Raw genomic sequence first — 15,149 nt, forward strand, 5'->3', positions numbered from 1 at the left:
CCTTGAACTCCAACTTGAAGCAGTTCTTCTGCTTCAGCTTCCAAATGTAATGCTGAGATTACAGGTGTAAACTGTCCTATATACATACATGCATGACAGCACATTTATTTTTAGGTGAAGTCATCCAATCCTTACCTTTTATGGATTAGAAAAGATCAGCTTGCAGTAAGTAAAACCTCACTAAAAATGACAACCAAAACCCCTTTTGTGGTCCTAGCATCTCTAGGGACACAGTGAACATGCCCCCGTGATCATCTGACAGTGGAGTCTGTTCCCAGCTTCAGGGCAGCGCTGGGAGGAACAGAGCTAGCACTACAGCTTGCGGTGTATGTTTGCCCTCACGCTTTAGACCTTTTTGTGGTGTGTGTTTGCCCTCATGCTTTAGACCTTTAAACAAGAGTGAAGTCTTAGCCGCATTTTGTCAGAGGAGGTAATAGAGGGTGAGTATCTCACCCTAGCTGGTTCCTGAGGGGCAGAGTTAGAATAAGAACCCCAAATCCCTGGATTAGCTTCCTAAAACCACCATTTTAGTGCACCGAAAACTCACGTCCCTTCTGACGGCACGAACACATTGTCTCAGCTCTGGAGGCTGAAGCTCAGATTCAAGTTGTCAGCAGAGGAGCCCACCCTCGCCTCTGCTGGCTTCTGATGACAGAATCAGTGGCAAGCAAGGCACATTCCTTTGCTTGAAGCTGCATCCTGTCTCTTCTCCCTGAGTAGCTGCCTCGTGTGAGATTTTCCTCCTCTTCTGGGACATCGGTCATATTAGATTGGGATATTCCCTGATGAACTCATCTTTGCTTAATTACATCTATGAAGACCCTATTTTCTAAGAAGGATACCCAAAATGGGAGTTCACTCTTTTGGGGGGATACCATCCAGCACATGGCATCCCTGACCGCAAGCCTTGCACTGTGTTCCCCTGCATCCTGGATGCTCCAGCTTCTCCCATCTTCCATCTCCACAGACAAGGTGCCCTTCTTCCAAATTATTACCAGCTACAAAAGTGGAATCATGAAATATAGGCGGGCTTTTCGTCTTTTTTATTCCCAGACAGTAAAAAATCATTAAGGCTTGCTCTTAATTAGTTTAATTTTGAAGCTTCTAAATATTGATTTAACCTCCACTCCTTTGTACTTGCTGCAGTCACTGAATTATGCCTGGTATTGATCACAGACTCAGGGTTTGAGAGCCATCAAGCCCGCCTGGCATGCTAGGCTGTGAGGCCGCACAGGTACGGAGGAGCAGCTTGCCAGGGTAGGGAAAGGCTACTCCTTGAGGAAGGCTTGTAAGCTTAGGCCAGAGGCCAGCTTCCTTTTCTTGCATTGGCCTAGACCCAAAGGAAGTCAAGAGGAAGTCAGCTGGAAATCTCACCGATTCCATTCTGGGGTGGAGGAGAACTGGGGAGTGGGGCAGGAGGATCGGGAAAGCTCGGATCCCAGAGCACCAGCCAGCTGTGACCCGGCTTTACATGCCTGGAGTTCACTTGGGCCAGGCACGCGCCCTCTCATGTCACAGTAGAGTTCATCGGTCCCTCATCGCGGTGGCATCAGGAGCACACAGGCAGCCACTCCTGTCAGAGAGCCAAGGCCTGGGTCACCATCAGGCCGTATCAGTGGCTACCATTACCATTGCCCACCCACCCACAGGGGAAACCGAGGCTGGACTGGAAGCACACTGTGCCCTCTAGCCTTGGCCCATTACTGCTGGGTGAACTTGAGCATGTCACCTGACACTCTTCCCACTAAAACAGGGGCAGTGGCACCTGTGCCTATCAAACGCATCTTCCTTGTGGCTTGAAGAGCGCACCAAAGACTGGGCATTTGTAAGGACTAGACATTTGTTCCTCACAATTTCAGAGGCCAAGACGTTCAAGATTGAGATATCATCAGCATCCGGCGAGGCCTGTTGTCTGCTTTCAAGACAGGCTTTTTAAAATTCTGGGCTCTCTAGGGAATACAGTGTCCCTAAATGGGGCGGGGGCGGGGGGTGTAGGTGGAGGGGGAGCAGCACGGAGCAGGCTGAAAGAAAAAGACAAAACTCCCTCTCTCACACCTTTCAAAATATCCTGTGTCCGTTCTGGAAGGCCGAGCCCTTGTGACTGAAACACCTCCCATCACTGGGGCATTGGGGGTTGTGTTTCCTGCTCTTATTTTGCCTTTTTGAGATGCGGTTTCTCTGGATAGCTCTGGCTATCCTGGAACTAACTCACTCTGCAGACCAGGCTGGCCTAAAACTGAGAGATCTGCGACCCGGAGTGCTGGGATTAAAGGCGTGCACCACCATGCTTGTCAGGGTGGGGGGGGGGGGGGGGTGGGGGGGGGGTGGGAGATGGTGTTTCTAGTGCAAGAATCTGGGCCACACATTCAGGCCACGGCTTCATAGGAGAGCGGGGATGGTGGAACATCAATCGCAAGGTGCGGCTGCTTCGGAGGACTGTTGTTAACCATGGCTGGAGTTGCGATGGCCTCCGCGGGTCCGGTGACTACACTCAGCCTGCAGGATAGTGTCCAGACCGTGCTAACCCTGGCCTGCAGCGCTCTTTACCAGCCCACTTGCAGGCCACAGGTGACCGCTCCTTCACGTTCACGTCCTACAGCTTTCTCCCGGGCTTCTGCTTCCGGTGCCTCCTGTTTTGCTGGATGTTGAATGTCTTCTACTCTCTGTACCTCTTGGTCCAGACTCCCTCTAGGAGTTTGGCCCTCCCACCCCAGGGAGACTGACAACCTTATCAAAGTGCCTATCAATGTCACTCACTGTCTTAGATGTGCTTTCTGTCGCTTGTGGTAAAATATCATAACTGTAAGCAACCTAGCGAGGGAAAGGTTTATTTCCTCTTACGCTTTCTGCCTACTGTCCATCACCAAAGGAAGTCAAGGCAAGAACAAGGGGGTGGCAGAGGCCGTGGCACCTCATGGCTCTCTCAGCCTGCTTTCTTACAGAACCCAGGATCCCCGGCCCAGGGGTGGCAGCGACCACAGTGAGCTAGGCCATCGCATCAATTGTCAATCTGGCCGTGACATTTTTTCCACTGTAACTCCTTCTTTCTCAAATGACTCTAGTCAGTATCACGTTGATACAAACCTAGCCCCCCCACATACTTAATTTTTAGCATATTTCCTCTGAATGTTTGCCCAGCTTCCTACATGTGGTGGGACAGGGCCCTTCCCCACACTCGAGGCCTGCTGCCCCCTCTGCAACAACTTTATAGTCCATAGAGAGTTTTCCTTTATTTTGTTTTCAACCTGAGAAACCCCACCTGCCCTCCCTACACACTGTGTCCCTTGCCACTCTCATATGTGAAGTACCCAACATACCCCGAGACCTTTACTCATGTTCTTTCAAACTTTCTCTTTGCTTATAGAGTTGGACGTCAGAAGCCATCCAGCTCAAACATGGGTTTCGAGGCCCCAGCCTCAGTCTCTGACCCTGGAGGGCCGGGTGGGCCCAGAGAATCTGCATTTCTGAGGACTTTCTCAGAGTTGCTGCTCCTGCTGCCTCAGGGCACACTAGGCCGGAGGAGGGATGAGGCCGTGACCTGAAACCTGCTCCCAGCAGTGGCCTGGGCTTCACTGCCTCCCACCAATCCCCACGGCCTGCCCTCCACTGTCTCCCCAGTGGCTGCAGGGCAGTCCAGGTGATGTGCAGGAGAGCAGGAAAAAGCCGAGCTGTGGATGTCACCAGTGAGGCCTATGGGGCACAGAGGACCGAGGAAGAAGGATTGAGTGGGAGGATGGGCAGGAACGATCTGGAAGGGTACGGACGACCGACTAGCAGGCTGTCTCACTGCAGTGAGGGGGAAAGGGAGAAAGAGCATCGCCCACTGAGGGCCTCAGCTGCAGCCATTTTTCTCCCAGCCTGCCTGCCACAGCTGCCAGAGGGAAGGTTTCCGCCTTCGAGCCCAGACCTCCTTCACCGTCCTGATTTATCTCCAGGCTTCATCTGGTAAACCTGCTGATGAAACAAGTCTCCTCTTCTCCCCGCCTCATCAATTTTCATTCTGATTTCATTTTCCTTTTCCGTTAGAAAGGGTTTAGCCTTTCTCCGTGTTTAACTGGCCTGCTCCCCCGTTCACCCTACCTTCCACCCCACCACCCCACCTCCCTCTTGCCAGCAGACCCAAAGCTCCTCACAAACAGGGTAGAATCCTTCCTCTCCTTACTTCCCTGTCAGCTGGCGATTCTACCCCTAACAGTGCACAGAGAGGAGGCAAGAGCCTCACGGGATTGCAGGCTGTGGCTTCATAGGAAGTGAGAGGAGCAAGGTGTGCTCATCCAGGAGTGCTCCACAGAGGAGCCTGATTACTGAGGCTTTAGACAGGAAGGAACTTTCTAGATGTGCAGTGGGGAACAGGACTTGTAGGTGAGGACCTGACCATGCAAGGGCATGGGTGTGGGAAACAGTATCGCTTGCTACCCTCCCTCTTGCTTCCCCATCCTTGCCCCCTGTTCCTAGCTCCCTGTGACCAAGGGCCATCTTGGGGCCCTGGGCTCATAAGGTAGCCAGGGAAGGCTGCTGAGTCTGCCTGGCACCTCCACCTGGGCAGCAGCTAGTCTAGACTGACCATCTGGCATGGGAGTGGGGCAGTGGAATGTCTGTAGAGTGGGGTCAGCATGTCCTCGGAGTACCCCTCTGGACCCTAGCAGGGAGCATTGGAGACAGGGTTGCTGCTTGACGGGTGCATCTGACCCGTCTATTGGGCAAGTATTTTGTCAGGTATCTCTCATCTGCTGGTGCGTGGTGTCCTTGAGCTGTCCTGAAACGTGGAGCCAAGGACCCCTGTCAAAGCCCCCAGGGAGTACTTTTAGTGACTTAGAAGAGGTCTCTACCCCCTAAAACATAGGGAATCTAACAGTCAAGGAATAGCCCAGCCAAGGATATGTGGTGATGCTGCTGAAAGGGGAAAGGACTCGAGGAGCCCCAGATGACGTCTACAAAGACATCGGTCTCCACCAGGAGGCACATTCCGCCCCATCTGACAGAGGAGGCGGCCGAGAGCATGTAGACAAGCAGGAGCAGGATTCAATCACAGAGCCCCCTCCAGCACCTGTGTTTCCGCTACTGGCCTCAGAGCAGAGGCCAGTGGAGTCACTTGAATTCCTAGAGGGATCTGGAGAAAGCTCCAGAAGGGGGAAGGCTGGTGGTGTAAGATCCTGTTAAGGCGGACAGAAACTTGAATGAGAACAAAGTGACTTTCACCCAGCCATAGTCACCAGGAAGGCAAAAAAATGGCTACAGAAAGACAGACTACAGGATGGCATTGGTTTTGTTTTGTTTTGTTTTAAAGGAGGGGAGGCAGAAGGAACTGCCACAAAAAGGCCTTGTCTCTGGGCACTTGGTCCCTGTGGCTTCTGGTCTCTTAGACAGACAGACAGACAGACAGACATCCCCTGCCTGGCCTGGCCTGGCTTGGCTATTGTCCAGATATGTTCTGAGTTCCTACTGTGCTAGCCTGAAAGAGTGAGCAGCTTGAGCAAGGCTCCTGCAGAGTCCTCAATCTTCTGGGAGAACAGGCAGGCTCTCATGGAGGGGTGCACACCCCAGGAACTCAGGAGAGAGGCTTTGGTCAGAGAAGCAGTCCCTGTGGGTTTGCAGAAGTCCAAGTAGCAAGAAGAGCTGGGCTCTGGCTGAGCCACTCTCTGCCTGGGCTTGCTGGCCCTGCTCCCCTGCAGCTCACTCTGGTGCAGTGCAATCAGACAGAAATGACTTTGCGTGCTACCTACTGGCGCCCTCCATTCTAATTAAGAAATAATGAGGCAGGCTCCCTTCCCAGCCTGGAGCTCTCATACCCTCTGCCTGGACCAGCCAGGAGAGCTGGCAATGTAGAGATTCCAGCCCAGCAATAAGACCCCTCCCTCCCCACCCATGAAGGAGTTTTACTAGAACCTTGACCTCTAAAATTCCCAAGAGAGGCAGAGAGCAAGGCTAAACAAAGGGCCCTCACCTCCCCACTGTGTCTCCCCACAGGCCAGCTAAGCTCTGGCACCAAAACCCCAGAAATAACCAAGCCTGTGAGTGAGGCCTACCTGGCCACTCAGGTACCATCTGTGAGGGAGACCTCAGTCTTGTACCTTAGTTTCTCTGACCTAAGTTTCTCTTTTTTTGGGGGGGGGGCACAGGGGAGGGTTGTTTTTTGTCTTTTTGAGGCAGGGTTTTTCTGTGTATCCCTGGCTGTCCTGGACTCACTTTGTAGACCAGGCTGGCCTTGAATTCACAGTGATCCACCTGCCTCTGCCTCTCGAGGGCTGGGATTAAAGGCGTGCACCACCACGCCCAGCCAGTTTCTCATTTAAGAATCCTGTGAATACCCTATGAGAATATATAGGGGGACGTAATCCCCCTCAGGAACAGTCATAGGGGAGGGGAATAATGGGAAAATGGGGGGGGGGAGGAATGGGAGGATAGAAGGGATGGGATAAACATTGAGATGTAACAAGAATAAATTAATTAAAAAAAAAAAAAAAAAGAATCCTGTGAAGAATTCCTGTATAGGATTGTTGGGATAGTCACTGGCATATGGGACGTCTGGCACATGAGCCCTCAGGAATGCCACATGTCTCCCTAGTGTTGACGTGGTGTCTGGGATAGGTCTTAAGGTTGAAGAAGATTTTGGGGGTCTAAAGGAGCAGAGGGCATCAGGGTCAAGGTGAGAACCTGCAGTGTTGGGGACAGTGACAGGTTGGGTGTGGCAGAACGGCAGATCGGGGTAACTTTCATGTGTCCTCTTGTCTACTGACCCAGGACTCTGTGATGAGAAGACCTAGACATATGGTTACCAGGAAGTCACCAAGCTGTCTTTCTTCCTCAAAGGACATGGAACACCCAGGCCCAGGCCATGGGGATTCTAGACAGAGCTGGGATCTTGAGACATAGATCTATTTCTAGGTGTAAGAATGAAAAAGAAGCCCCACCTTGCCTCCTGAGAAGGGTGCTGAGAGGCTCCGGAGCGCTTGGAAGTAGTAACAGGCATTCTGGGTATCGCCTAGGTACAAAGGATGTTATCAACTGATGATGGGAAAGAAAGAAGGAATCTGGGTTTAAAGATGAAAAAGACTAGTGAGGCTAGAGGTCAGGACAGTGGGTAGCAGGGTAGGGCTGCAAGGGCGCAAGGGAACCTTCTAGAGGGCTAGGATTGTTACATGTAGTGCTGGGTGTGGCTGACCTGGTATCCACCCAAGTTTGTGGAGTCTGGGGTTGTACACATGCCTGTGCAGTAACTTATACCTCAGCGACGGAAAAGCATTGCAGAGAGAGACGGACAGAGAAGCAGCAGCAGTAACGGGAGACCGGAAGGGAGCGAACAGAGGCGTGGCATCGCACTTTCCACAGCTGCCACACTTCGGGCTCAGGAAGCCAGGGTACCTTGCCCAAGGTCACATGGGGAGTGGCAGAGCCAGGCTCAAACCCCACGGCTAAGCCTAGCCCCTTCCATACTGCCCGCCCTCCTTCACATAAGTTATTTATGGAATTCCGACTCTGGAAGACTTAGATAAATGCCGTGCTCTCCCGTGCAGAAGCTCTGGTTGTGTGTGATTAAGTGAAAGGTGGGAGTGATGGACCTAGTCACCTTCCAGGAGAACTGGAGGCCACGTGTACAGATGGAGGCTGCCCTCCCACCCCCTGCTGCTTGGGCCCAGGGCTTATCTGCTGCTAAGGAGGCCGGAGTTTATCAATGCTACACTCAATTATGCTGCCCATCTGTCTCCACGGCTCAGGGGGACTTGGTACCAAAACAGCCGAGACCCTGCAATTGGTAGCTGCCTGCCTGCTTGCCTCCTGCTGGAAGCATCTGCTCTCAAGGGTTAGGCAGGGTTTAGGGAAGAAACCAGAGAACAGTGTAAAGGCGGGTGGGAGTTTGCATAAACCAGTAGACTCCGCCTCCGTGCTGCAAGGGACAAGGACAGAAAAGGATGGATGGGAAGGCAGTGTCCCCCCCAAAACTCTTCCTTTAGGGTTTTGCCAAGGGTCTTCCTTCTTAGCAGAAGGAGTAGAGGATCGATTCGGTACATTCTACCAAGTCCAAAGATGATTCCTGGTGGAAATTCAACTGGAAACGGGTCCATTTGGATTTGTAGAGCAAGCCCTTCCAAGCTAATGGTGTGCCTTTGGAGGGAGCCACCAGCCATGGGGCCTGGAGGATGACTCCAGAACTTTCCAGCATGCACTGCACAGTCAGATGACAGAGTCAAGTCTGTGTGCAGCAGCTGGCATTGTTTGACTCTGTGGTTTCAGGCCTATCCTCGCTCAAGGTAGGGTCTGGTAGGCCCATCTGGGGACCCAAGTCCATCTCTGAAAAAAACTTGCAACCAAGGCAAATGTCCCAAGCCAGCTCCCCTCAAGCAAGTATTGATCCCTGTTGACTGGGCTGGTGGGGCAGGTTAGAGTGAAACAAACCAAATCTGTGTAACCTCTGATGCAACCTTTCTGAACCTCAGTTGTCTCCCTGACAAGATGAAAGAATCTTTTCATTGCTCACACATGGAGCTGGTGGAAATACGAAACTTAATGTCCCGTGTTCTGCATGTTTTATTATTCATGTTCACCCACAAGGACTCTGTTTTGCTTGACTCTCTGTGGACAGGGAGCTTGTGTGTGTGTGCGTGCGTGTGGGTGTGTGCGCGCATGTGCATGTGCGCACACACACCTTCATGAGCTCTTTGTCACCTGGGACATTATAAAGAACAGTCAATTCAATTTCTCCGCAGCTCCTGTAGAGCTCCCTAATCAGCTTGACTGAGTAGGGCCACGTCAGCCTTTAATAGTGATGGCAAATGAATGGGCAGCTCTAGCCTCCATCCCAGGAGGAGCTACATGCCCACCCTCAAGGGAAGACTTGTCTGAGAAGTTGTCACACTGTGGGCTCCCAGATTCAGTTGTCGCTTCTCTCTTCCTCTTAAAGCCAGCCCTGTTCCTAGCCCAGCGCTGCTCCTGCCCACACACAGATTAAGGCCAGCAGGGGAGATGTCTGCCACGGAACTGTGTAGGTTTTGGTAGTTCTTTAGTGCCCTGAGCACAGTTGAATGCTGGCTTGGCACTCAGAACAAAGGCATTGTTGGAGGAGAGGGAAGCAAGGGACTCATGTCTTATCTGAAGGTCAGAGGCACATTGGGGTCCTCTCTGAGGAGCCCTTGCTGTCTCCTCAGCCTCACCTTCCTCTCCAACTGGGAACTGTCCTGGGTTTTCCTCATCCATTGGCATTCTTTGCTGGATGGCTATGTTGCGAGCTCACAGCTCACCACCCCACCTTGCGGGGGGTGGGAGGCAGTATTGGGTTCCCAGGAGCTAGGCTCAGTAGAGTGGGAGCTTGTTGCACTGTATCGTCTGCTGACTAGAAGGCTATCGTTCCTTTAGAAGTCCTGTGGTCCCTGAGCACAGTGTTACATATGTCTACACTCTTGAGCACTTGGGAAGTGGAAGGGGGTCCTGAGTTCAAGGAAGAAAGGAAAGAAAGGATGGAGGGAAGCAGGGAGGGAGAGGGGGAGGGGATGAAAAAAGGTCTTATGTGGCAGGAGCACCTCCCAGCCATGGAAAAAGCATGCACACCTTGGAAAAGGAGGAGCTAACATTTCTAGAACTCTCTACATGCGAGACGTGTTCATTCCAGTGTCATGACAGTCTTCCTTAAGAAAATAAAGGAAATATAAAGCAATAGATGCTTGGGGGGGAGGGAGCGTAGACCCTAGGGCAGGAGATAGAGCCAAGTTTGGTGTCCTGGCATCTGGTTTGGAAGCATGGCACTTAGAGCCATCCGAATGGCAGGTGTGCCTCAGCTTCTTTCCTGCATCTTCCCCACCCACAGAGTACACCACAAACTCCCCTCCCGCCTCCCTGAGCCCCAGTTATCAGCTGCGGCAGCTGTTTCCCCAGGCTTCCATCGAACATGTATGCAGGCAGGCATGCATGTGTGCACGTGTGTTTGTTTACCCTGAGATCTAAGTGACAGCGCACACATACCCCTACACAAACCTCTGTGCCTTTCAAGTCACCGTTGTTTTTCCCACCTTCAGAAATAGCTGCTGAGGAAAGTAGGATGTACACAGGCGCCCGCAGCTCTCCTGCTCTGTGAAGGGGTGCCCTGCCCCCACTGCTCCCCTCCCAGCATCCAGGAAACAGGATGATGAGGCAAAGAGCCCCAAGTGGCCAGTTAGAGGTGCTGCCTGGAAGCTGGTAAATACTGCTGAAAGCTTCCTGCAGCTTCCTGGCAAGGAGATCTCACCCAGAGGACAGGACCAGCCTGCCTCAGGGCAGCCAGTGCACCTTAGCCCTAGGCTCAAAGCAGGCTGGACCAGACCTAGGGCAGAGCAGCGATGTGGAAACAGCACCGGAAACCTCCAGGCTGGGGCTCATTTTCTCACTGTGGCTCTGCTTCCCAGCGTGAGACTTGAGCCTAGTTCTTTGAGTTCCTCTGGACTTATACAAACCGGAGGTGTGATTGCTTCCATCTCAGGCCTGTTAAGGACAGTTATATATGAAGCAAAGCTGGTCAGAGTCTTCGGAAGCATGTCCTGCACAGCAGCCACTGACGAGCTGCTACATCTGACCTCTCCTGAGTCTGAGTCAGGCCAGGCCAAAGAGCAGAACATGCAATCTGGCCCAGTTTTGTGTCCGGTTCCTGTTCTAAGCCAAGGTTTGATGTACCTCAGGGCAGTACAGCCTGGTTTGAGAAAGAAGCCAGGTTGATTTCCTGGACCCGGGAGGGAGAAAGCATCAGCGGTTGGGATCTGGGTAGAGGAGACATCCTTGGGGAAGCGGCCCAAAGGGCACGAACTCCTACAGTAAACACCTGTGTTATAGGTATAGCAATGAGAGGGCAGGATTCTGGCCGGAGGAAGCTTTGTAGATGACCTGGCTTGGAAAGCAGGAGGCAGCACAATACCAGCCCCTTACCCCAGAGGTGGACACTTGTGCCTTATTGTGTGTTGTCTAAGAACCTCCCCACACACAAAGAAGTTCTGCAGCCCAAGAGAACCTCTCTGTAAAAAGTGGCTGAACTTGAGCCTTGAAGAATAAGTGGAAGTCGTCCCAGAGAAATGAGACAAAAGGGGAGGTGGCATGTCAGGGTGACTGCACCCCAAAGGGTTTGTGCAAAGAGTATGGGATGGAAACAACAGAAACCAGGAATGGTCAGGCCAGACTACACAAGACCACACCTGCAGGGCTCAGGCAATTAGATTCCCAAACATCTGCTGGGCAGCCCTGACAGACCGCTGAGAAATGAAGGCCCATGCCTTCAGGGTGGAAAGTGGCCATACCCAAGGCCAACCCAGAAGAGCCTAGGCAGACCCCCTGGTAGGACCACTGCAGCATCCCAGCCCACGTGAATGTGGTGCCTCAATCCACTGCCCAATTCCAGGGTTCTGGGAGACCTATCCCATATATTGGAGCTGGGTTTGTCTCCACTACCTCCTTCCTCCCGCATCACCAGAGAAATGTCTAGAAACTATCATTTATCTCACTTAACCAGTGAGCCAAGGAGGGAAGAGCAAGAAAGGTCAGAACATCTATTCTACATTTATCAGGGCTCCAATGGTGGCAATTTCAGCCCGTCCATTTTCCTTCCCTTCCAGACATGTACACATAACCTACTATACCCCTCACTGCCATCCCCCCATACTATCACACACACACACACACACACACACACACACACACACACACACACACACACATACACACACACACACCACACCTTTGAGTTATCCCAAGATTTCTCCCAAAGACTGAGTCACTCCTTCCCTGAGAATGTGTAGAAGACACTGGAGCCTTGGGCAGAACAGTGTCTGGAAGGCCTGGTTCCCATCCAGGCCAGCTCCTGAGCTACCCCTCTGGTTTCTGAAGTCCATCTGGGGGAGCTAGAGGGACAGATTCCACCCCTCAGCTCCGTGCATCCCTAACTCTGTTGTCTCCTTCCAGGGCTGCCCCACCGACAAGGAAATGAGTGAGCAGTCCCAACCCAGTGCACAAAGATGAGGCCCCACACCCAGAGGGCACGAAGTGATGACCACCCACCCCTTGTAGAATGACTGCCTTGAGAGGGCGGTTCCCCAGGCCCTGGCAGGGCCGCTGACCCTCAGTCTGCAAGTCTTGAAGAGCAGGACTCTTCCCTGCCTTCCAGCTCCACCATGAGGCTCCTCGTGGCTGCCCTCTTGATATCTTGGGCAGCCGGCACCACCGCCGCAGTGCCCGTGGTACCTTGGCGTGTGCCCTGCCCTCATCAGTGTGCCTGCCAGATCCGGCCCTGGTACACACCCCGCTCATCCTACCGAGAGGCCACCACTGTGGACTGCAATGACCTCTTCCTGACGGCAGTGCCGCCAGGGCTCCCCTCGGGGACCCAGACCCTGCTACTGCAGAGCAACAGCATCAGCCGCATAGACCAGACGGAGCTTGCCTACTTGGCCAACCTCACAGAGCTGGATCTGTCCCAGAACAGCTTCTCAGATGCCCGCGACTGTGATTTCCAGGCCCTGCCCCAGCTGCTGAGCCTACATCTGGAAGAGAACCAGCTGAGCCGGCTGGAGGATCACAGCTTTGCTGGTCTGACCAGCCTGCAGGAGCTTTATCTCAACCATAACCAGCTGTGCCGCATTGCCCCCAGGGCCTTTGAAGGCCTCGGCAACCTGCTGCGACTGCACCTCAACTCCAACCTCCTTAGGACCATCGACAGCCGCTGGTTCGAGATGCTGCCCAACTTGGAAATCCTCATGATCGGTGGCAACAAGGTGGACGCCATCTTGGACATGAACTTCCGGCCCCTGGCCAACCTGCGCAGCCTGGTGCTGGCAGGCATGAGCTTGCGGGAGATCTCAGACTACGCTCTGGAGGGACTGCAGAGCCTGGAGAGCCTCTCTTTCTATGACAATCAGCTGGCCCAGGTGCCCAAGCGGGCATTGGAGCAGGTCCCTGGGCTCAAGTTCCTAGACCTGAACAAAAACCCACTGCAGCGGGTAGGGCCGGGAGACTTTGCCAACATGCTACACCTCAAGGAACTAGGACTGAACAACATGGAGGAGCTGGTCTCCATTGACAAGCTCGCTCTGGTAAATCTCCCTGAGCTGACCAAGCTGGACATCACCAATAATCCACGGCTTTCTTTCATCCATCCCCGCGCCTTTCACCACCTGCCCCAGATGGAGACCCTTATGCTCAACAACAACGCTCTCAGTGCCTTGCACCAGCAGACAGTGGAATCTTTGCCCAACCTACAGGAGGTGGGTCTCCACGGCAACCCCATCCGCTGTGACTGTGTCATCCGCTGGGCCAATGCCACGGGCACCCACGTCCGTTTCATCGAACCACAGTCCACCCTGTGCGCTGAGCCCCCAGACCTCCAGCGCCTCCCAGTCCGGGAGGTGCCCTTCCGGGAGATGACAGACCACTGCCTGCCCCTCATCTCTCCCCGAAGCTTCCCTTCCAGCCTGCAGGTGGCCGCTGGAGATAGCATGGTACTTCATTGTCGGGCACTGGCTGAGCCAGAGCCTGAGATCTACTGGGTCACTCCAGCTGGAGTCCGACTGACACCTGCTCATGCAGGCAGGAGGTACCGGGTGTTCCCTGAGGGGACCCTAGAGTTGCGCAGGGTGACAGCAGAAGAGGCGGGGCTGTACACCTGTGTGGCCCAGAACCTGGTAGGGGCCGACACTAAGACAGTCAGTGTTGTGGTTGGCCATGCTCCTTTCCAGCCAGGCAGGGACAAGGGACCAGGATTGGAGCTCCGTGTGCAGGAGACACACCCATATCACATCCTGCTGTTTTGGGTGCCCCCACCCAACATAGTCTCCACCAACCTCACCTGGTCTAGCGCCTCCTCCCCACGGGACCACGAAGCCACCGCTCTGGCTCGACTGCCCCAGGGCACCCATCGCTACAACATCACCCGCCTCCTTCCAGCCACAGAGTACTGGGCCTGCCTGCAGGTGGCCTTTGCCGATGCCCGCACCCAGTTGGCTTGTGTTTGGGCCAGGACTAAAGAGGCCTCTCCTTGCCACAGAGCCCTGGGGGACCGACCCGGGCTCATAGCCATCCTGGCTTTCGCTGTCCTCCTGCTGGTAGCTGGGCTTGCAGCCCACCTCGGCAGAGGCCAGTCCAAGCAGGGGGTGGGTGAGAAGCCTCTCCTTCCAGCCTGGGCTTTCTGGGGCTGGAGCGCCCCCTCTGTCCGAGTAGTGTCTGCACCCCTTGTTCTGCCCTGGAATCCAGGGAGGAAGCAGCTCAGATGTTCAGATGGGGGGACAGTGCCACCACCATTGTCTCAACATTCCTGAAGCGCCGCCAGGTCTCAGCAGTAGAGAAGTAACTAGGACAGCTCTACACTAAAGGGGAAGTGATCTGGGCCAGATGCCTGCCAGGAAAGTGGCACTGAGCCACGTGCTTGAGGCCTGGCAGCTTGGCCAGGAAAGACGGAGCTCTGCGGCTCCTGGGGATGCTCTGCGGCTCCTAGGGGTGCTCTTGTAGCCTGCAAATGGTTGCTGTTGCCTTCTGGGGGGTCCTCAGCTACGATTCTGAGGAGTGTCTCCAAGGAACAGGAAGGACTCTCTGCCTAGAGCCTCTACCTCCCCAGAGGCTTCTGGGCCTCGCTTGGCTGTCCCCTGCCTGTGTCCCTAGGCCCTTGGCCCACAGGATATGCCCCCTTCCTCTTCTCTCTCTTTGTATAGTCTCAGTTGCTTGCTCATCCCCCTCCTGGGCAAGGGCTGAAAGAGGCTTCTTCTGTCTTGGGAGCCTGCCCCAAAGTGAGAGTGTCCCCAGCTGGATCTGAAGGATATTTGGGGAGAGGTGTCCAGGGACACCTCATCCCATAGCCTGGGCTCTGAAGTTGACTTTCTATTGGCAGTTTTGTACCTTTGTGGAGAAATGTGTCACCTGTCCCCAACCCAATTCACTCTTTTCTCCTGTTTTGTAAAAAATAAAAAATAAACAGTAACAACAACAATGGGTAGGAGATAATCCTTTGCATGCTGGTGTAAGAAAACCTCTGGAGACCCTTCAGACCGGGAAGGTGACAGGGGTGTGGGCGGGGTTTCATAAGAGCTTGGGGAAGAGAGAGACACGCCAGTTTTCCCTTTTCATTTTGGATTCTGGCCTCTGGGTCTCTGCTCCAAACACAGAGTCACCCCAAAGCAGAGAGCACAAGAGCTGTGGGGAAGAGAAACGAA

The 15,149-nt window shown here is 53.7% G+C and overlaps 1 protein-coding gene across 1 annotated transcript; it reads left to right on the forward strand.

The window, feature by feature from the left end:
* Nucleotides 1-11,918: 11,918 nt before the first annotated feature.
* Lrrn2 (leucine rich repeat neuronal 2) lies at nucleotides 11,919-14,941 on the forward strand. Its single transcript, XM_051147404.1, has one exon. It carries the CDS (start codon nucleotides 12,123-12,125, stop codon nucleotides 14,259-14,261), a length of 2,139 nt encoding a protein of 712 aa, XP_051003361.1. The 5' UTR covers nucleotides 11,919-12,122; the 3' UTR covers nucleotides 14,262-14,941.
* Nucleotides 14,942-15,149: the final 208 nt, after the last annotated feature.

Source organism: Acomys russatus, chromosome 6, assembly GCF_903995435.1.
Source record: "Acomys russatus chromosome 6, mAcoRus1.1, whole genome shotgun sequence".
Lineage (NCBI taxonomy): Eukaryota > Metazoa > Chordata > Mammalia > Rodentia > Muridae > Acomys > Acomys russatus.

Bases quoted from the DNA above. Each gene is read 5' to 3' on its own strand.
- Lrrn2 (XM_051147404.1), top strand. From the start codon at position 12,123: ATGAGGCTCCTCGTGGCTGCCCTCTTGATATCTTGGGCAGCCGGCACC.